This window comes from Larus michahellis, chromosome 7, assembly GCF_964199755.1.
Source record: "Larus michahellis chromosome 7, bLarMic1.1, whole genome shotgun sequence".
Lineage (NCBI taxonomy): Eukaryota > Metazoa > Chordata > Aves > Charadriiformes > Laridae > Larus > Larus michahellis.
Window position 1 is genome coordinate 5,175,144 of NC_133902.1, and position 23,126 is coordinate 5,198,269.

General features: G+C 42.3%; 1 protein-coding gene across 7 annotated transcripts in view; it reads left to right on the forward strand.

The window, feature by feature from the left end:
• The window catches only part of SPECC1 (sperm antigen with calponin homology and coiled-coil domains 1), a 94,290-nt gene that overhangs the window by 33,553 nt on the left and 37,611 nt on the right, over positions 1–23,126 (forward strand). For 5 of the 7 annotated variants that reach the window (XM_074594401.1, XM_074594405.1, XM_074594403.1 and 2 more), the window contains exon 4: positions 20,858–22,425. In XM_074594401.1, coding sequence (XP_074450502.1) covers positions 20,858–22,425 — 1,568 coding nt within the window. Of the gene's footprint in view, positions 1–1,507; positions 1,835–20,857; positions 22,426–23,126 lie in introns of those variants that run through there. The other 2 variants (XM_074594404.1, XM_074594407.1) reach the window with 1 other exon arrangement.

A 23,126-nucleotide genomic window follows, 5' to 3' on the forward strand; every position in this document is an offset into this window, starting at 1 on the left:
TGTCACGCAAATACAGACAGCTGTATGAAAATTTTTAGCTTCATCCATAAAGTGTCAGAGCAAGAACAATGAAAAATTTAAGACTGATGCCTAACTCGCCCTGTTATACTGAAATATTAGCAAAAATCTGTTTCTATCATATTGAATGATCTCTAGACTCTTTTATTTGAAATAACGGATTCACAACTAGCTAGATTAATTCCTGTATCTTTTCTATTCAATCTGATTTGAGCCTGGGACACGTTAGTTTACTATTTCTGAATTTGTTTTGAACCCTTATGTTGAAACCAAGACTATAAGAAGATGATTCTGTTACTTTCCTGTGTAATGGAAACTGATCACTGGAGCCATTCACTATTCTTGTTTCCCATGTACATCATGAGTCCATTAGTGAGGAGTATCTTGATTTCTTGCTTTGAAAGCCTGGCTCTTGGCCAGCCTCTGTGGATAGGCCTGCTTCGGGCAGCTGCTCTTGCCATACAAGTCATAGTCAAAAATATTGATGATACAGATCTGGTATGTAGACCATATTTGTGGTTGCAGCTTCTAGATGTAGTAGTGGCTTTCAGATTTTCTTGGGGTTTTTTCAGTGTTTGCGAGGAACTACCATGAGGGGAACTTTGGAAGTCACTGTAGTAGTGTGTTAGGGATAATAAACCACCATGTCCTTTCTTCAACAAAGAGAATGAGGTTTTAATAGTATTCAGTGTATCCTGTACACCATTTTTATAATATGAACGTGAACCTGCAATGTACTGACTATTCTTAGTATCAGTTGAGGCTAAGAAGAGCTGGGGATGCTCAAGCTTAGCCAGGAGTATCCCCAGAGGATATCGGAACAAATCTGATGGGACATTTTGGAAAGGGCTTATGCTCACAATCATGGTCAGGATTTCAGAGGAATTCAGTCTCCATTTCAGTATCTTTTAGGTATCGTAAGTTTTCAGAAGATGCTGAGCATTTCTGAAATTTGGTCTCCTAATTCTCGTGACAGCTTAGTTAAGGGAAGTCCTTAACCAGATGGCCAAGTGTTTCTCTATCCAGCAGTGTACTTAGACCTATGGGCAGGGTCCGTTTGCTCCATGGTAAGCACGCTTCGAGTGTTGTGAACTGGGGGCAAAACTAATTTTGTCTTTGCTTTGGAGGCATTTGCCTGCTCTTGTCTTCGCTGGGAGTCCTTCTGCCCTTCACTCCCAGCTGCGTTTCAGTGTTTCGCTTGGGAATTTCCTAGTGTATGGGCTAGAAACAGCTCTCTGCCCCCCTCGCCCCTCTGCAGCCATGGCTGCGTTGGGGCACCGGAGCCCTGCTCGAGTTTCCAAGCCAAGATCTTGTCCGTGGCGGAGCTCGGTTGTGGCTCCAGCGGGGCTTGGCGAAAGCGGTGCCTGCAGTGCGCGCCGGCCGCCCCTGGGTGGCCCGCACCGCTCGTGGAGTCGCTCCTCCTTCCTCCAGAGCTCGCTGGCTCTTTCTCTGCCTCCCTTTCTCCCCCTCCTTTTATTCCAGCAGTCAGGCAGCTAATTAACTGCACAGGCCGGCCTTCTAGTGCATAATATTGTAATGAGGTAGGAGGGAGAGCCACAGCTGCTTCAGCATGAGCAGCAGGCTCGGTTCCTGGTGCCAGGAACTAGGAAGGAGCTGACTTTTTTTTTTCTTTTTTTTTTTTTTTTTTGCCTTTTTAAGTTGACTGAAGCGTAGACGTTAAAGGCAGATAGAGGCAGGTCCGCCTCTGCCACCGAGCATGAGCGGGGCGCCGGGCTTCTAGGGGAGCTCGGGGAAGAGCCGGGGGAGTGACCGAAGATGGGCAACCAGCCCGGGCGAGTGGAGGAGCACGATCAAGGTCTGTACGGACCGTGCGGAATGTCGGGGCTGCTGCCCGCGGCTTTCGGGGCTGTTCCTGCAGGGAATGGGGTTTTGTGCTCCGGGGGTTTCACCGCAGTGTCCCACCGAGCGGAAGCAGAGGCTGTTGTCACAGCTAATGCTGGTGGCATCGAGCCTGCTAAAGGAATTGCTGCTGTTTACCTTCTGCCTTGTAAATGGTATTTGCTGCTGCTCCGTACCTGAGATCGCAGCAGCGTCCTTAGGGAAGCTTTTCTGAAAGAAATCCTTTGATTGGAACAGAATGCCTACAAGGGAGGGACCTTAATGCCTGACATATTATTTTACATAGTCTGCATGATGCAGCTAAAAAGTTACAAAGCTTATCTAGTGCTGTACACGCAACTTGTCAGGATTTGCAGCTTGGCTGTGTTTGTTAGCCTTTACCATTGTTCGTGGCCTGAGGCCTGAAATTTTCCAGGCCTTAGAATTTAAAATGATGGCTTTGTGGAAGGTCTTCCCACCATTGTCCTTTCAGAAATGTAGTGCTTTGCATGTTAATCAGTAGCAGACTTTAGAGAAAGCCAAGAGCTAGTATCAGGTAGATCTAATTCCCTTTGTGCCAAACGTCTCTACACTAGGAAGGCTAGTAAATTGTTCCTGATGCCATAGTACTGTGTTGGTTGCCTTTTGATTGATTTAGCTTGTTTCTCAAATGCCGAATGAGGAAAAAAACAGTAGGCCTGCTGATTTCTGATATTTATTTCTTAGGTTTTTGTTCGAGCTTAGAAGCCTCTACCATACAGAAAACTGGAGTAGGTTGTATTTCCTGGCACTCTGTTTCTTACTGTTGCCATGGGAATTTCATTCACAAAATTCCATTAAAGTTGTTATTGCTTGATCAGGGTTTCTTTATAACTTTGAGTTAGATGTGTAGCTATTGTTTTAAAAGCAAATACATATGTACCTGATCTCTTGTATTGTGAAGAAAAGCAAGAGGCAGACAACGCTGTGTTGCTGCTCTAGGATCTCTCACAATAGATGTGCCAGTGAGTGCTGGAACAGCAGTTAGGTGTAGTGGAGAATTCTCTAGCAGTATGTTAATCAGCAGGCTAATGAAGAACACAAAAGCTGCCAGTATCCAGTCACCAGAAGAAGTGCTGCCCTAAGGGAAAGTTAAACTTTAGGCTGGAAAGTATGGCTGCCTACATCCCCAGGCCCTGGAAGCATTCCACTGCCAGCTATAGAAGTCTTGCTGGAACTAAACGTATTACTGTCATTTTGAGGAGGGATAATACTGATGATAAACTAAGGGAGAGATGGATAAAGACACGGGGAGGTACACTGCTAACCTCTGATCAGGGTTTGAGGAAAACTGGCTGTGATTTTTGCAGGGCTAGTGGTGGGATTTGAACAGCTTATTACTATTAACATAGATGATAAATGAGCGTGCGGACCCCCTGTGGGTTTTGAAAATCTCTTTCATCCTTTGTTTTCTCTTGTCCAGTGATTTATTTTATTTTTTTTATTGGAGGGGAAAGGGTTATGCTGCTTGTGCTTCTGTTACACCTGAACAGTTTTAAAACTCTTCTCAGTTTTTAAATGTTAGGCTGTACTAAGTCTTGTTTTAATGTGTCCTCACTGTTCGTAAGCTATGGATATGACTGAAAACTACATGCTCAAAAGTCTGTTTAATCATGAAAAAGGTTTCAGGACCATCACTGCTGACAGAATAAATTCTGACAACATATTCCCTGTTGAGTGCGAGAACTCTGGCTTTGGAAGTCAGAGGATAATGTAAAGACACCTGCACCAGAGTTTGTGTTGATTTTTGACAACTAGGATGCAAAAACTTGTTTTTCCCATTAGAATGTGATATAGGGAAGTGACTGCATTGGGCTTTGTTTCTGCTTGGATTAACTTAATTCAACTCTTATTCAGGAATACCTGTGACTTGAATAGCTGTGGTAGTCTAAGTTTGGTCCTTTTGGAATAACCGAAACAAAACCCAGAAATGGGCCTCTTTGTTGATCTAGTTTATGTTCCAGCTTTAACTACAAACAATCAAATCTTGACCTGAACACCGAAGTCTTTAAAAATCTGCTCCTAAGGTCATAACCTAGAGGAAAATACTTATTTTCATATACTTAAGAGGGCATGATATACTTTAACAGATTTTCCCGTTGAGTGCAAATGGGGATGCATAGCTTTAAGCTAACAAGGCTACAGTTCTGTGACGAAGATACATTTCAGTCTCAAAACTAAATAAAATAATATAGGTCCCTGAAGCAACGCTTCCGGAGTCTGACAGTGCCCATGTGAGTGATCCTGACACTACAGCTCACAATCAAGTTTTGGGATATAAAGGTATGGCTATAATGACCCAAAGTTCTTGGTGGGCTGATCAATGCTGCCAAGGAACAGGGAGGAAATCATTGCTCCCAAACTGAGTAGTTTGAAGATAACACGTTAATACAAGGGAATCTGAAAGACATGTAGCTAGCTGAGGGAAGGGATTGCGAAGGGAAGACAGGAAGGGAAGACATCCTACATTGCGTCTGTCTTGCAAAGTAATCCACGGCTGGTGTCTAGTTGGCTGTGTTTTGAACAGCAGATTTACAAGACTCTCTTAACAGCTCAATATCATCTCTTTTTAAGTTAACCTACATATTGCCAAGAGCGTAAAAACGTCTAAAAAGCAGTTGAGGAGACTGCTTGTAATAATGTTAGATTCTACAGGCTTTTCCTGACTTCTAATTTAAAATTTATTTTAAACCATATTTACAATCATTTGTAAGAATGTTTGTGGTGTGTGACACAAGTTTGTGTCACTTGTTTGCCAAAACCCTCCTACTTGCAAAGTGGGTAAGCGGTGGCTTTTGCTGCTATACCTGGGTGCTCTCAATATTCATATTTATAAAGCATGTGGAGGTTTTAGAATGAAAACACTGATAGAGTAGCGCAGAAAAAGGATGTAAAACAATAGCGAATGTTGCTGCAGTTCGTCAGTAGTTATTTTTCTGCTTCTGAGGCTGGCTGCCTCAGGCTAAAGGAACCATCAGTATATACAAACACAGGCCAGAGCACCTGTGAAATAGTGGGAACATTTCATGGGAGTTGTGTGGAAGAATACAGTGTTGTCCAGTGCTCTGGTATTTATTGAGAGAAGAAGCCTTTCAAACATTAGTTTGCCTTGGAAACAGCGAGGCAGCCTGTGTTTCTGAACAGGAGTGCTAAGGTTCTTTGACATGGGTTGACACGGTGATGGTGGGGTTTTGTTTATCCTCTAAACATCTGCAGGTGATGTGATGATTAATATCTTTGGGAAGACGTGGAAAAAATGACTCAACACATACAAAAGCTTTCTTGAAAGAAGCAGTTGAATGGGAAATGTTAACTTCTCTAGTTGGAACAAGGTGACGGGTGGGGTTATCCAAGGGTTAGACTTTTTTTTGGGACTGTGCTTATTTGTGAAACATGCTTACATGGCTTGGATGAGAATATCCAATGTCAGTGCTCACACTAAGCCAGTATTGATCTGTTTTCTTACGTCTGTTTTGTCCTGGCCTAGGGTTGGCTTCATTTTGTGTTTGAGGAAGGGATTCTTCAGTGTAGGGGATATAGTTTGTAAAATATACAGAGACTTTCAAGATAAAAGGTACTGTAGAAATATATTATTTCTTGTGATATCTGTTTTTCTTTTTCTGGGGTGTGTAGTGAGATCTTTTCTGGGTCCTCTCTTTAGTTTCTCTCATCTGCTTCCCTTCCTTTCTCCTTTCTTCTAAACGTGGGAGCCATTCATTTTAAGTCTGTTATATGTCAGCACGCCATTTCTGCCAAGCAAGAGCTCAAGAGAACAGATGAGTTTAATGATGGTGTGGGGGGAAGGGAGGGAGGAGAGAGGGGCCAGCAAAGCTAATGAATCACATAACAGCTTTCATGGAAATACCGACAGCAAGTCATGTCCTCTTGCAGCTCGGGCAGCGAGCCGTTGAACTTTTGTTCCCAGTGGAGCCAACAAACCACAGCTTGCTCTCCAGTGGATAGTTTAATTCCTTAGTCACCTCTTCCCCCCACGAGTCATTCTTGCATGGGGGTTTTATAAATGCTCTCATTCTTCAGAGTAGTAACGTGCTGCTGGTTAAACTGGTATTGAAGAAGTTTATTTTCCCCTGGAGGGTAATTTTTACTTGACTTAAACTTCTCTTCCAAGGCCAGTTAGGGCCAGCCCTGTTGATTAGTCTTGTGATGTGGCTTGACTGGACGACATTATTAAATCATTTCAGAATTACCGACAAACATATGTCAAATGGCAGTAGTCTTTTCTGCTCTGCAGGCCAGTGCAATGAGTACATCCAAGAGACGATGTCACAGTTTGGACTGGCCTCACAGAGGAATTTAGTCATGAGCATGACTAACTTGCTGCCTCTGAAACTGTTTGAGACAGAGTTAAGTGATAATCTGAGGTCCCCTGATCTCAAGATGAGAGGCCAATGAATGCTAAATTAACGGAAGAGATCAGTAAGTTCTTCTACGCTTGTAGGAGAGGGCCTTTACAACAGTTGTCAGCATTGGCTGGGAGGATGTGCTGAGTGGGAATACTTTCTCTGTGGGCAGGACCAAAACTTTTACAAGAAAAACTTTTAGGGCATGGCAGGCAGCAGGATGTGGTTTGTGCATTTTGTTTTGTGTTAGATTGTTTTCTTGATGAAAATTGAAGCCATTCTTGGATGAAGGCAGGGAGCTTCTGGGAATCTTACTGAATGAGCTGGTCAGCAAGAGCTTGTTCTAGGATTAGAACTCTGCATACTATGCTTTTGCCTTAGTGCCAGTGGTGTTTTAGGATCTATGAACAGTAGATCTAGTGTAATAGTAATGTAAAAGCTAATTTTCTTGAAGATTGTTTTATTGGTTTAGTTAATGTGCTGCAATTGACTTGACGGTGGCAGAGTGATAAGGGAACAGCCGGTGGATGGCTGTGATTGTGTGTTGGTTCTGACACAGTATTAAATGACTCGAAGGAGGGGAAAGGGTGAAAGGAGGAGGGAATAATGCTGGCCTTGGAGGAAAAAGTAAAGCTTGCTTCTTTTTGTTTGGGTTATATTTGGCTTCTCGAGATCTTAAAGTTATAAAGCTAGCCAAAGAAATTTGAGTAAGGATTGCACGTTGGTCTTCTCACTGAAACCTGCCAGAGCCCTGGAGGTATTCTGGAGTTTGTTCAGATGGCAGTCCTGTATTTTGGAGCGTCTACTGGTATTTCAGAAAAATGTATTTTTTCTCTTTTCAATTCCTCCTCTATTTTACTTATTTACTCTTCATAAAATCTGACTTCCACAGGGAATGTACCTTTCAGAACAACATGAAACTGTAAAACTGAAGCAAAGTACTTCTCTGATTTTAGTTGACACTGTATTGCTTCAAGAGGACATAATTTGATTTTTCGGTGATTGTCACAGACTGCCACTAGCAGGTTGACAAATCTTTGATACTTTTCATTATTTTTGGCTACTTTCCTATGCAGTTTGAGCGTAACGATTTAAGATAATATAAAACTGCTGATCTCTGATGATTTCCATGAATGAACTTTTTTCTGCGTATAATCTAAAGTAGACATGTTCACAGATCTCTTTTGAAATGTTCCATCTATTATACTTCATGGAGCAGTAATGTTTTTCCATAAGCATCAATAGATATGGATTGCATGTTCTGAGGCAGAGTACTCTGTCCTTGTATGATCTGTCCTCATCGGGCGGTTCTCTCAGGCTACAGAATTACATCAGTACTGCAGTTTTCTGCCCTTTTAATCAGTCTGTGTAGCACACAACTAAAAAGCTCTATATTTTTATCAACAGCAAAATATAAATGTAAAGCAAATTTGATTTTGATGACTGGAAAAATACACCCTCGGGAAAATGTAAGGCTAACTTGAATTTGCAGGGTCCAGTTCTGAGTATGCGTAGGGTGCGTTTGTTACAAAGATGAAAGAACTGTGTAGGTTTTATATCTTGATTGGAATTTGTTCAATTGGTTGGGAAAAATTTTAGGGACTAAGTAAATATGTCCATGTCCTGTGAGCAAAGTTATGTTCCTGATGGATGCCTTGGTGCTAACTGTTAAAAATTATCAGTGAAAGCAGAACACTACTGAAGCAGTAAGAATTTTACCAGTTACTTCAGTGAAGTCCTATTTAGTGATGTATGGAAAGGAGCCTTAGGGACATTTGACGTATGGTACTTATGTTGGCTGACACTTCTTTCTTCCCCTACTGAATTGTAACCTTTCTTTTGCATGTCTTTGCCGTGAACTGGTGACCGATATTCAGCATAATCTGATGAATGGTCATTAGATACGTTGTGGTTGCTTTCAGTGATCTGTTCCATTTCTAACCTAGGGTGATATCTGAAAATAAAAAGGCTACTTCAAAAAAAGGCAAAGTAGTTATTGAGCAAACTTAATCTTTGAGGACACTGTCTTCCTACACAGCTTCTGCCCCAGAACATTGCAGGAAGATTCTTGAATTCAGCAGAAAAACCCATAAGGCCATATGATTATTTTTTTTTTCTTACGGCCTTTTAATTTTGACCCGTTTACCTTTTAGAGGTAAAAGGTAGTTTTGCCTTTTACCATAATGGTTTCCTTTAGATAGGTTTGTGCAAAAGCATCTTAATTAACGGCTGTTTCAAATGTGAACACACCAAGGTAATGCTTTTGAAATGCCATAGGGAAAAAGGAAGAAATTGAGCGTATTTCCTTCCTGATCATCACAGTTTGAACTGTCTCTGACCAGTCCAACTGACTGGAGAAATCCTGTACTAAGGATAGGAAGCTGCTTTAATTAACATGAACAAAGTACGATGCAAAGGTGGTTTCTTCCTTGCATCTGGAGGATATTATTTTGTATTTTTCACACCCTAAAGGTCTTCTGCATTTTGACATTGTAGCATTTATACTGAAGATGTAGAAATCCTTATAATATCATATAATTACGCCTCATATAATCACTTTTGTGGGAGTTGTTTCTACAAGGGTGTGGATAATGATAAATTTGTTGGCAGGAACCTAGTTTTCTGCAAGACAGGGAAGAGAAGGACCTTCAAAAGTAAATCTGAATATATACTCTCAGACAAAACCGCCTATGATTCCTGAAATAAAGCAGAGGTTTCCCTATGCTTGTGCAGAGCAGAACCAGCTCAGCAGTAAGGTTCATTAGTCACAATTAACAGATGGTAAGTGGGGATGAGATTGAGTTTCCATGAATATCAGTCATTGCAGGGATTAGTATTCTTTGCTTGGAGAAAGCTCACGGCACCAGCTCGCCGAGTGCAACAGCCCCGGTGTTTGCCTATCTGTGACATGCTAAAATCGTTGGTAAATTGCAGCCTGTAGAGAAAAAGTATAATTTTACCTGTTCAAGGGTGAATTGTAAAAATTCTGTTTCCTCAGAAAACAATAATAAAAGCATAAAAAAAATTATTTGACCAAACAGAAGTCAGTCTAAGTCTTGTTCCCAAGAGCACATAAAGTCAGTCGTAATGCTGATATTCTAATGCTGGAAAGGGATAAGGCAGTGGTGTAATATCCATCCCCATCTGCAAATATCATTCCTTGAATGGAAAGAGAGCTCCAGAAAAGTGGTGCAACTTATTTAAATCTTCAAAGGTTTTTAAACCTTTGTATAATGGAAGGTTGTGTGCAGAAGACAGCCTTTTTCGGCTGGCTAAAGCAATGTACAGAAATATTTCATGTTATGTTTCCAGGCCTCCTAAAGTACATGGCAGTAACTTTGCGCCACCTGAAGCTGCATATCCATTTGACTATCCCTTGGTCCTAGGCTTGCGATCTCTCTTGCCCCGAGGTGGGAGGCACAAAGCTCTGATAGCATTTCTCCAGGCTTTTCCTGAGCAAAAGCTGGTGAGGATGGAGGCATCAGAAGGAAGAGACAGTGCTCTCTGAGGGACTGAGGCTATTTCCACAATCCTTATCTTCTAGATCTTGAGAAATGCTGCTTTCATAAAGCCTCGTTGAGTTTGAAGAATGGACTAATCATGTTAGAAATTACTCTCAGCCTCCTCCACACATAGTTTCTTTGAGCCCGCTTGACTGTGGAAAATCTTTGACTGATCTCTTAATTAAAAGCTCTCTTCTTTTTACCAAGGAGTTGAAGCTCTTCCTGCTTTGAAGTGGGCAACTTTTTATAGATAAACATCTCATTATGTTATGAGACTTCTTCCTCTCTCCCCTTCTGCCTCATTTCTTTTGATGCGTCTCATCCTGTGGTGATAGTTTTAATGATTTCAGCCCAGTTCCTAGTGTCAGCTATTCAGGACAACGCTAGCTGGATCCCTTATCGCTATGCTAGGCAGAGTTAAAGCTCTGGATGAGCTGTGGAAACTCAATTGCACTCCTCTCCCCACCCCCTCACTGAAGCAGGCTGGAAATGACAATAAAACTGGGTTTATTATGTGGTCATCACATTTGAGTAAACAAAAGGCAGTTGTAATACCAATGCAATGCATACTGGTTATTAAGCAAACAATTAAAAAAAAAAAAAAAGGCCTCTAGCTTTTAAGTTCTTCCCTCTGTTTTAGGGGAGGAGGAGAAATATCCTTTCATGTTTCCATTTGTGATCCCTTTTTTTCCCTACTTCTTCTGGATTAGCGGGGTTTGAGAATTCACGAGGAAAGAAGTTCTCTTGGCTCCGTGAGCCCTGGCCTTTTGGCCAAGTGTGGGGCAGCATTCCTGAACCAGAGGGTTCAGGTCATGGTTTCCTAATACACAACACTGCTGTTGAGTGCTTTGTAAAGGCATTTTCTGCTGCTCCACTCCTCTGTGGCGGCTCTCTGCTCCCTCAGTGGTACAAGCTGAAGTGTTTATGGGAAGGACAGTGAATTAAATCAGGACCTGCCTTTAACAAAGAAAGCGAAAGGGAGGGGAAAAACATGCAGATATTTTTATAGCCAAATCAGTTCCCTGATTCAGTTCACAGGGAGGCCTCATGAACAGTTAAATAAACAGGTTGAATAAATTAGCCTTCTAACTGTGAAAATGTTGGTATTAAGTGTTCCCCCACTTAAACTCCTTTTTGGTTACCCTTTGTGCTTACAGATGTGATTTCAGGTAGATTTTAGTAGCTTAGAGGAGTGATTCACAGCACCTGACTTGTCTGGAAGGAGCAGGGTCCTTTGCGCTTTTCTTTGCGATTGGATTCCTGGATCAGGAGGTTTTAGGTACCTCTTCTTCGTTAACTTGCAGCCACAGATCAGTCGGTAACGTTCAGTTGTGACAGAGCCGTTGTATACGCACTGCACGTGGAGGAATGGGTCTACTTGCTGCTCCATGAGGACCACTGTTAACTGAATTTGCATGGTTAGATTTAGGGTTGATTTTTTGTTTGTTTGCTTTTTAATTTCCTCTACTTCTCAAAACACTCAATGCTGGTATTCTTAAAAAAAAAAAAATAATTCTGGATTTCTGTACATTCCACCAGATGATATTTTGGGATAATGCTACATACAGAAAGTCTTAATCATTCTTTTTGGGGGGTAGGCAAGGGGTATAGTTAGCAGGCGACTAAAGTTTTTGGCAGGCCCACTGGTATTAACGGTTCCCAAAAAAGTAGGCTTGAGTTTACCAGGGGGACATTCCAGTAAGTGTATGATATAGAGTTTCTCTCAACATTTGCTAGACCATTTGCTTTGGATGTCTCAGTGTTTGTTATGCCAGGTTGCTGGGTACTCTAGAAATCCAAAGCAGCACAGTGGTGGATTGCAATTGCACTTGGAATCTGCCCCCGCGCTGGCAGAGACGATGTGCATTGTTTGGTTATTCCATGGGGTTTTGTATCGCTCGTTTCAGACGTGAACACAGTGGTACCCTCATGAGCCTCTTGGTGCTAGAGGCTTATGGCACCAAGTGAAGCTCTTTAGATGCTTCTTGACTCTTGAGCAGATTTGAAAGGGAAATTTGTATTTGTGAAAGTGAAGACTGGGCACGCTACCTAAGGATACGTATGCATAGCACAATTCTTGCCTCTGGTTGGTTTTGCCAATGTACTTCACGGATGTATCTTTGGTCCTTAGACTTCTGAGCAAAAGTACAACCGGCGCTGGTTTCGTACTGGGTACAAAACTGTATATATTCAAGACAGGCATATCCAAACTTGAGTTTTCATTCCATTTTTATTTCAAACCTTCAGAAAGCCTAAGTAAATAGTGTAAGAAATGTTCAGAGAGACTCTTTTGTATAGACACTGGCATGTCTCTCAGGGTAAAGAGATTTTCACTACGCCTGTTATTCAGAGAGGAATTGTACGTCAACAGGCCCATAAAGAGGAAAAAGCTGGCTGAAATTCACAATGAGACTTCGTGAACAGTATTTTGATCAGATCTTGTCTCATTTACCTTCTGAATGCAACCTTGTGTCCACTGTCATGGCACTGAGCGGTGACAATGTGAGCTTGAGCTTCAGTTCTGGTGGCTGCGCTAAGAGCCTGGAACCATCAGATGCTGAGAAGCGCTGGTTTTCTATTTGCATTTTAACACTTCTTTGGAAGAGTTAAATGTGACTTCCTATGTAAGAAGGAACAAAATGAGAGTTACTGAGCAAGGTGAATCCAACAAGCGGAAAATAAAATATTTCTGATCTTGAAGAAATTCCTTAATTATGCAGCAGAGGTTCCCTAGGTACCTTTTCTAAAAACACTATATAACTGACAGGAGACAGTGTAAATAGGGCCTTTTGTGGATTCTAAGAGTACTGGACAGTACAATTGTACAATTTTGCTTGGTTTAGATGCTAAAATTTGAACCAAATGGAGATGTTTCAAATATAAGGTTGACTCTCCTATTGGGTTACATTCCTACCATGGGAGTCTCCTACCATGAGTCTCTTCTAGCGGCCATGCTTCAAAAGAATGTCCTACCCATAGTTCATCTACACATTTAAATTGACAAGTAATCTTGTCATGACGTAGTCTTTGAATTAGCAAAATAGTGCTTTTTCTTGTGTGCTCCTTGCACCCTGGATCTCCAGACTCATATCTTCTAATTAAAACAAAAAATAAGCCAACCTTTACAAAGTCTTCAGCTCTCATGCCAGTGGTCTCTGTAGTCTTGAACTAGGAATCGGCAAGATCCAGATGCTTATTGCTGCCTTTTTTTTTCTTTTTTTTTTGGAACTTCTGGTAGTGTAACTTTTGAAATACAGGTATGTGTTGCTCCCTAACACTTTGTAATATAATTTTGATTTCTCTTTGGTCTTTTACTCTCTTCCTCTGTGTCAAATATCAGTACCCAAGTTGCTTCCCTAGACTGTCCACAATGATTACATACATCAAACTCATTGCATTAAGTCTTTTTGCTTTTTCTTCCTCTTGCATATTGTGCCTGTTACGCTGGGAATGTAATCAGGCAGTCCAGACAGTCCAATGGGCCATTAAAATTCTTCAGAAAAAAGAGTTCACATTGTAATTACGTTTTAGTCTCAACGTTTGCTAAGCAGAAGGCCTTATTTGAGACTATGTAGATGCTTCTATATAATTAGTGTCAGATTATCAAAACCAACTTTGTTCTTCAGCCCTCTCCTTGTCTTTTTTAAAGCTAGGTGGAGTCCAAGTGAACCTTCCCAAAGAGTTGCTGCCCTGTAAAGGTGTTGGCTCTGTGACTAATACTCTGCAAACAGACTAATTCAGGAGGTAATGTAAGCTGATGTGGACCAGAAGTTTTAGACATTTTGCTCTCAAATATGAAATTCTAAACAGCTTAAGTAGTTCTGAAAATAACAGTAGGTGCTGATATGTATCTCTTGGCACCTGCATCTTTGAGAATCTGTCTGTCTACATCCAGTCCTGCTCTTGGTCTAACCCCCAATAGGCACTTAAAACTGATTCAGACCTTCTTCATGAGTTGATTGAGTCTGCGCATCCATTCACTGTTGGTTATCAAGCTGTCTTACTGTTAGCATGCCAGAGGTTTAAGGATAGGAGCATCAAACGATGTGGCAGAATATGTATAAGGATTCTGCGCGTGTGTAGATTACTGTATGGAAGAGCACAGCAGCACTGCTTGAATCTGCCCTACTTCTCAGCAGTTATGTTTGCTTTTTCTCATGCCACCATGAAAAGTGTCAGTGTGTTTCCTGTTAATTAGGATGTCAGAAGATCTATGGTTAGCAGGAATGTTGGTTTTTAACTGCTTCATTTGCTTAAGCAGAGAGAAAAAAGGGCAGGGGAAAAGAGGGCATTTCAATGAAGTAGATGTGCATGCAAAACTCTGAAATCTTTTAATGAAAAAGTGCTTGAAAAGAGTCAAACATACACCAATCCCTTATCTGTGCTGTATAGTCATTGTTTCCCAAAGGACGTTCCTAGTTCACTCTTAATCAGTCCGCCTCAGTACCAGTCTCGGGAGCAATGCTGGAGCAGGGTGCAAGTGATCTGCCAAGTCCCCTGGGCTTTCAGTCAAGCTCTGACCTCTTAGTGGTTTAGCCACTTTTGGAAAATGGATTTTAAGCACCAAGTTAACTAGGTTTTTGAAAACTTTACTCTGGATTAACAAAAGAAGCTGGAAATTAAGGGTAGGTTCCCTGTAACATATACTTCTTTATTGTAGAGAATCAACAGAGAATGCAGCGGCTCCTAGCTAATACCACCTTTTCTGATTTGTCTGTGACTAAATTCAGATCAACGATGTCATAAAGTCTCATATTAATGTGTTGTGTTAAGTTGTTCATTGTGTGGCTGGAAATCACCTAAGTGGTACTTGGGTACTGGAGTAATTTTGAAAATGGCACATAAAAGCTGCTATTACCTGCCTTGTAACACCAGCTTGTAAATCTGTTGTGAAAGTCTGACTGTTCAGTTCAATGTCTAGTGCCACTCTAGATGTCTTCAGACATCCCAGTTGCTCTCTGTCTGCCTTTCAAGCAGAGGACACGTCTCCCATAGCTACTGTCAAATTTTTCACGTCAGTAAACGTATTTTGAATATGCCTAAAGGGCATCTGAAATGGCACTAGACATCTGTATTTTGGCTTCCTACACTAGGTGTCATAAACCAGGTGGGATTAAGGTACATCTGTGACCCAGATTTGTTTTGCATAAGAAACTCCAAGTTGGCTAAAAATAGCAATAGGACCTCACACAGGCAAGACTGAGCACGCATGAGTACATGGCTGCGTTACCTGTCTGTTGCTGTGTGTTACCAATGCTGCTGTGGATCCTCAGCAAGATCTTGGCAAAGCCTGAGCAAGTGCAGTCATGCTGAGTCCAGGATCTACCGAAGTCACAGCCAGAGGAGAAGCTAAAACGCAAAATTGATAAGAAGGACCTATTTCAGCTAACCCACGTGTGATAGAGCACAGTAAGATTGTATGGGAGGCTAATAACTCTTTTCATTTGCTGTACAAGTATGGCCTGTTAATAGTATTCTCCTTTCTTAGCCATTCTGCTAAATGCTTTCAGCCCACTTGATTTATACTAACACGTCCCTCAAGGTATTGCAGGAATCACTTTTCTGCCTGAGGCTTGGGAGTTCCATTCAGATGGCAAAAACTATTAAAATATCTTAGCACATGGGAACAGAATTCCAGAACAACGGAAGAATCACCATCTTCTGTTGGCAGGAAGGCTGTGAGTTAGCCTGTAACTTCTTGTTCCTCTCTCTTTTGTTTTGCTATCCCTTTGTGAGGTGGGAGGGATGGCAAAGAGACGCAAGACAGTGAAATAGGTGGTCTGTTGAGAATGCAGGAGCTGGAAGGAGAGAGATGTGGCAGTTGTCCTAGAGCAGCAGGCAATCACGAGAGCACAAACTTGTCTGCAGGCAACAGTTTGCCTTTCTGAAATGTATGACTTTGACATTGCAGAGTGCTATGAATAGCTTGCTTTTATTTCTTGTTATCCTGCCCTTGCAATTCAAATAAGGTATCCATTGTTTAAAAACATCACACCCAAGATGCATCTGTCTTCATGTTTTAGTGTTACATGACTGAAATGCTTTCTGAAATGAATCAGTGATCAGCGTGCTTAAATTACATAGATGAACTCTACATGCAGGAGACTTCGTACCTACTTGAACTATGGAAGAATGAATTGCTGATGTGGATTTTTAAATATGTTAAAGAAAACGTGGCTTTGTGTTCTTACCTTAGGAGTTGACAGGCTTAAAATTTAGGAAGAAAGCATAAAATGGAACATTCCCTGTTAATTCAGTCCCTGGAACAGCAGAAGCCCATGGCATTAACCTTTGGGTTATTAATATGTTGATGGAGGGAAGGATTAAGAAAAGGGCAGGTTGTAGGACACAAATGGTACAAAGGCCAGAGGCAAATAATCTTGTATTGACTTCAGTTCCAGAAAATAGATCCAAGGCATAAATTAGAACATTTCCAAAGGTGGTTCTGTGGTCCAATGAAGTCACGTCTCTACTGAGATTTCTTCCTCTGCTCTGGGATTGGAGGAGTAGGTATTTGAACTGTTAATTATGCTTGAGTCAAGTAAAATAAATGCAACTTCAAGGCTAGTACTTTACTGGGATGACAGTGATAATGTGCTGTCTCAGAGCACACAGAGTGTGAAGGCAGATAAACTTACTGAATCTTCATCCCAAAATGTCATGTGTGTCCCCTGTGACTATGGCAAAATGTTTGTCACCTACTCACCCTTACCCTGCTAGCACTGTAATTACGTTAGCTGCACTGCAGGGACTTCACTTCGGAACAGCAGTCTTACGTGTTCCGCCTTGGGGGATTGGGAAATGGTTTTCTCCATTCCATAGTCCATTTCCTTCTGGTTGTGGACGCCCCTATGGGGGCTGATGTGGCAGGTGCTGAGAGCTTAGATCAAAAATAGATCATTATGTGGAAAAACCGAAGAGTAATCCTGATTCTTCCTTCTGTGGAAAAACATGTAGCTGTGCTGAAAATGGGATTAAAATGGCTAAAGATCATCATAAGGGGTCACCTTTTATCTCATTAACATCCCACTTTGTTTCTGACACCAGGGAAAAGTCAGCGAGTATTCCCTGGCAGAGAGTGGTGCAAACAATAAAGCTGCACAGCAGGTCGCCAGCCAGGAGCGCCAGGGTCCTAATCCGTACTGACTTACTGTGACCTTGGCTGAGGCATTTCACTTCTCTCTGCTTCCCTGTCCTGTATCCTAGAGTTAACAATTATGTCTTTCAGAGGATTTCAGTCAAATAGCTGTTAATTTTGAAGCAGCTTGAAAATTATAAGCGCGCTCTCTCTATGTTAAGGTTAATCCCTCACACCTGAATAGTATGGTTGATATTATATATCTAAGAATTCCCTAGTTCTCACTGGGCACCAAGGTGAAGAACATGATGATGAGGTGACTTCAGTCTGAGCAAAACAGGTTTTCGGGCAACAACTCTCAGTGGCGTAATTCAGGAGTAATTCCCAGTTCCTCCGAAGTGGGGGAACGCAAGCTGAGCCTGTTAGCAGAGCGGGTGTGAGACTGGGAGGTTGGGTATGGTGCAAAGGGAATGAGAAATATACTGTTGGTCAGAGGTAGCCTGAGCTTGGATACGTGGGACAGTGGGAAAGAGCTTGTGTCAAAGCTGTCAAGAGAGTAGGTAAGCGAACAGGTTGGGCAGGGTGGATGAACAGGAATGAGGTGCCATAGTACCATTTTGAGCAAACAGAAAGGTATTTAATGGTTTGGGGTTTTTTCCCCCCCCGCCCCCAGAATGTCTCCTTTGAGGTGCAGGGCTGATTGTTTTTTCTCTTCCCTGCTCAAAACAAGCAGCACTTTCTAGGAAGGGAAGTTCTGTATGATTCCAGCCACTTTAAGCAGCAACATAAATCAACCCGGGATTGGGTTCTGCAGCTTGGCAGGCATATGTCTGTCTGGAGTCGCCCATAGCCAGTGTGGGGTGCCGAGCTAATCGGGTCACCAGGGTGACTTGTATAGCCCTCAGTGCAGCTCCTGCGTGGTGGGTGCCTCGGGCTGTGGGGCTGGCGGTTCCATTTATAACTGCCACATTGCTCAATTTCAAGGTCATTCAGAGGGGGAGTCGCTCATAAAATAGACTTTAAAGTAGTGTTTATACTTGCTTTAGTGCTTTGCAATCAACATACATATACATTCAGAACTGTTTATTTTCTGGGCTCTGTGTGGCTCTTTAGTATCCCATAGTACTGTTTTGGAGTGTGGAGAGAGGAAAGTACATAAACACTTCTACGCCATGAAAAAACCAGGTTGGTTAATGGTTATTGATGGATAGCAAATACTTTGTGATTTATGACAGAACAAGTCAGCAGAGCATGAAGTCTTACAAAACACCTGGGACAGGTTGAGTGAGCTCGGGGCCTGCACTGGTTGGCAAGCTGGTGAAGTATGGATAATCCCAGTTAAATATCCTTAATTGTTATCCTTGTGTATACGCCTTCCATTGCTCAGGATCATGTTGCAGTTGTCATCTGGTGGCTATTAGAAGCATGCTGGCGTTGCTACCAGAAGTCCTGCATTTCTCTTAGGAAAAGGTGGTTTTCTCAGTGCCATGCAATTTGTACCAGTGTGTAACAGCATCATTATTTCTTGTAACGTACATAATAGTGTCCAGTCAGCGCTACCCACTGCTTACGTAGCACTACCCAGTCATGTGCTGGCCAGATGACAGTCATGTCATTGCACTGCATTGGGCATTGCCAAAAAAAAATAAAAATAGATGAGGTATCCAGGGCACTTGCTTTGTCATAAAATTTTATTTTAACGGTAGAAAACCACTTCAGATTGAATAAAAGTCCAGGACATAACAGAAGGCTTTAAATCCACCCCTTGGTGGGTCCATCAAACGACATCTGTGGCCATTTGTAATGCGTATTTTGCATCTTAAATCTGTAGCATGATTACAGCTTGTGTGAGTACTGCTTCTCTCTCCCGGACACTTGTCCTCCTGTGTGTTCAAGAGACGCATTCAAACAAGGCTTTCTGTGCTCTCACCTGGACACCTGGGGTTCACCCCACGTGCACCTTTGCTCTGAGCAAGAAGGAGCTGTGCTGAGCTGGTATTTCTCTGCTGGAAGCGACGCATCACGGCACGGCCCATTCAGTTTTCCTCTCCTCCTTCATCTCCTGGTGTTAGCTGCATTGCCACCAAAAGCCTTGCTCGTCTGCTGAGCCCAGTGTGAATGCGGCTTACAGGTGCCAGGTCTGGGCAGTTGGGAGCCCTTGGGTTAAGAAATGGGATGAGGACGGAGCTGGGGGCCCTCGGCTCTGACAAGCGAAATGAGTTGTCGGGTCGGGAGTTGCACCAGCCGCCATTTGAGTTGCAGCGGGAAAGACTCCCGTCTCCGCTGGCGTTGGGCTTTTCGCTGGGGAGCCCCGAGCTGCCTCGCTAACGTTGGCGTCTCCAGCTGTAGATGACTAAGTGAAGCTGTGTGGGCTGCTGGCTGTCCGGCCAGACTGTCCCTGCTATCTCTTCCCATAAACACTGGAGCCTTTGTCTCTGGCCTTATCGTGCCCCTGCCATCACAGAGCCCTTTCTGTGCTCTCCTCCCAGCGCAGGCCTCTGTGTTCAGGGGTCTTTTCTTCAGCTGCTCTTTGTCCCCGGGTGTTTATTGTGCCTGCAGCAGAGTGTGTTTGTTTGGGAGAGAGGAGGAGGGGCTCCTGTTTGTGTGGGGTTTATAAACCTAGAGCATTCTTCAAAAGAGATGCTGAGCAAACTGGGTGGTGTTAATGTTAACCCTTCGCTGCCCAGTTTTACTGACAGTGCGTCGCTGCGCCGGGGTTTCCTCTGACAAATGCTGTGGGAGGGTTATGAAGTTGCTGTGTCAGGCAGAGAGTCTGCTCCCCCTTTGGTTTTAACTGCCCTTTGATAGTCTGTGAATGTTGCATGTGTGTATCAGCAAAGGGAGCCTCCCAGACGTGGGGAGATGTAATTGATTCTAGGATTTTCCCCCAGAGTCCTCCTGGAACTTGTTTTTATTGCAAACACTGGCTCACTAGCCCTTTCTGTTTGCATAACTGGCCTGTGCATCCTGTTTATGTGGCTACATCAGACAATATCTCTTCTTTTTACCATAATTCAAAACTTTATGGCTCAGTACTTTAGGGGTTTTCCTTCTGAGTAAAGTCCTGAAAACAGGAATTTCTTAAATTCATAGTGTTGCCACTTGTAGTAGCATATAATACCTCCCCTTTGAATGAGCTGCCTTTTTTTTAACCAGCTTAATAATACATTTATTGTTAGGATGGCTCTTATTGTTTCTTCAGTACCTGTGGTCCCTTATTCCAAAGGACAGCTTTGAAAGATGAAGATCAGCAACTCGAAAACTTTATTTCCCTTTTAATCACATAATGCTTTGCCATTAAGTTAGTTGGACACACAGCCCCCCATCCCCAGAGAAAAAAACCCACAAACCTAAGCAGAACAGCATCAACTTTCTAACCTCCTTTTGCTCTTCTTCTGTAAGAGGATGGGAATTTATAAATGAAAAAAATCTTTCGTCCATCTCGGCAAGAAGCTGCAGCAACACAATTGTCTTGGTGTTAGAAGTGTCAGGAGAGAGTTTTGTATTTCATTGAACGTGCAGTCAGCGTAAGTGTTTCAGACCTTTTTATGATGATCTGCATAAATGGAGCATAATACAAATACATTAGCTTCATGTGTGATAAAAATATGTTTCTTTTCAAAGATGGAATGTCTACTTAAGTAACTGAACTCTTCCCTGGAAATTAATAGGTTTAAATTCAGCATTTCACAAAGTAGCATAAAGAATATTTTTTTTTTTCCAAATAGTTAACATCTCGGTATTGGGGGTTGCAGTTCACGTATTGCAGCATCTACGTGTTATATTACTACACTGTGAAAAAGTTCAGGAGACTGTGTTCCTTTGCGGTGGGTAGGAGAGGAAGAAATGCAAAATAATACAAGCCTTTGTGAAACATGAATCCACACACTCAGTCATGACTAAACCTATTCAGGCACTCAGGTGTTTTCTCCAAGACTGCTCTGGGCTCTAGCATTGTTGGTGTGTGACTTGTTTTCTTCCTGAACTGACTCAATTTGTCTCACTCCTTTCTCTTCAAGGAACAATTTCAGCTGCAAAGCGCACAGGGATTCCTGCGCCCCGGGAGATCTCGTCATCTGTATCCAGAGAGCGAGCCGTATTGCGTGGCCAAGCCAATACTAGGAAAACACAACCCAGCCCCACCTCTTCTGGTACACCGACTCCTACCAAACACGTGCGCCCCACTAGCAAGTCCAAGCAAGAGCATGAAACTGGTGACAAGGCTGTTCTGGAATCTCAGGTTAAAGAACTCCTGGCAGAAGCAAAAACGAAAGATTCTGAAATTACCAAACTCCGTTGTGAACTAAAGAAATGCAAAGAGAAAGGGTCCCTTAATGCTGAAGGAATGGGTGCTTCCAACCAAAACTCAGAAACAGTGTCACCTGTTGACATAGATCCATTAATACGGACCCTTCAAGAAAAAAACAGGACTTTTCAAAAAGAGCTTGCTAGCCTGGGAGAAGAAAATCGTGTTTTGAAAGAGAAATTGCTTTATCTAGAGAACTCTCCCCTCTCAGACACAACAACAAGCAGTGGAGGTGACAGCAGCCTCCCGACCCCAACTACCCAAGAATCCAGTTTTGGAAGCCCATCAAAAAATGTGTCGAGAGCTGAAATGGATGAGCAGAGGCAGCATGTGAATGGGGGTGCGCTGCGCAATTCGGGTTCTTCTAGCAGTGATGTAACTAAAGCTTCCTTGTCACCCGATGCGTCTGATTTTGAGCACATAGCAGATGTACCTTCCAGGCCAACGTCCTCCAACAGCAACCACTTCAAAGGTTCCAAATGCTCCACTACAGGAAGTTCTCCAAACAATATTAGTGACCTTTCTGTTGCCTCTCTTACAGAGAGAATACAAAAAATGGAGGAAAATCACCACAGCACAGCAGAAGAGTTACAAGCCACTTTGCAGGAGCTGTCGGATCAACAGCAAATGGTGCAGGAGCTGACAACAGAAAATGAGAAGCTAGTGGAAGAGAAAGCTCTCCTGGAGACTTCCTTTCGTCAACATAGAGATAGAGCAGAACAGCTGAGCCAAGAAAATGAGAAGCTAATGACTCTCCTCCAAGAGCGATCCAAGAATGAAGAAAGCAGAGCTCAGGAGGGGAAGGTCCTTGAACTGGAACAGAAATGTGCAGAAGTTCTTGAAAAAGCACAATTTGAAAGAGAGAAACTGCTCAACATTCAGCAACAGTTAACCAGCAGCCTACGAAGCTTAGAAAGGGAGCATCAAGATGCCCAGCAGGTGATTAAAAGCCTGAGAGAAGAAAATGAGAAACTGCTTAAACTTCTAGAAGTGGAACAGCAGAGTAACAGCACAGTGACAAAAACTCTGGAGGACTGTAAAATTGCCTTAGAAGGTCTAAAAATTGAGAATGGCTCTCTCAAAACTCAGTTAGAGAGCGAGAAGCAAAAGGCCGCAGAAATCAACGCGATGGGGTGTACTACTGACAACTCTGAGGTGCAAGAGATGCTGAAAGTAGCCCATGCAGAAAAGGACCAGTTAGAAGCAACTTGCACTGAGCTTAAACAAGAGCTGCTGAAGGCAAACAGTGAACTGAAGCACATTCAGGGTCTGCTGTCTAAGGTAAAGCAGAAACAGCTGTAAAATATAATGGTTGTTTATCTGTCCTTCCACAAACAGATAATTGTTGGTCTTTAGATTGTTATTGAGCCATTGATTGTAAGTTTCCGGGATGTAAGTTGCACACATTAGTTTGGAATGGAAGCTGGGATCGTATCATACTATCTCTGTTTCTGCTGCTAGATGCATATTTTCCCAGGAATAACTGTTAGCATAGCCGTGTTCAAAAATTCAAAACTAATTTCCCCTAATATCTTCTGCAGAATTTACCATTTCAGTAAATAGAATCGCGTTTATCAAAATCGGAGCAAAGAACAGGTCAATAAAAAAATTACTTTGATATTATGTGAACAAATATTAGTGAAAATCACTCGGTAATCTATATGGAGAAAAGGACATGAGTAGTTAGCAGCAAATTTTGAATTCTGAATAATTAATCATGATTAATTAGTAGTGAACTATAGGTGTTGTTGGTCATGAGAACACAAGGATGTGAGCTAATGCTCAGAGAAGCTGACACTTACAGCAACATGACTAATGAAGCGTGGTCAGGCTCCAGATGAGATTATTTTCATAAAACTGAAATATTTTTACAAAACTGAGAGGTATCCTCTTGTGGGATGGGTAAAGTAATGGAAAAAAAATTGCTTTGTTTTAGAACAATTTTTCTCTACCTCATTTGGTAGTTTGTAGCTTTGCTTCAA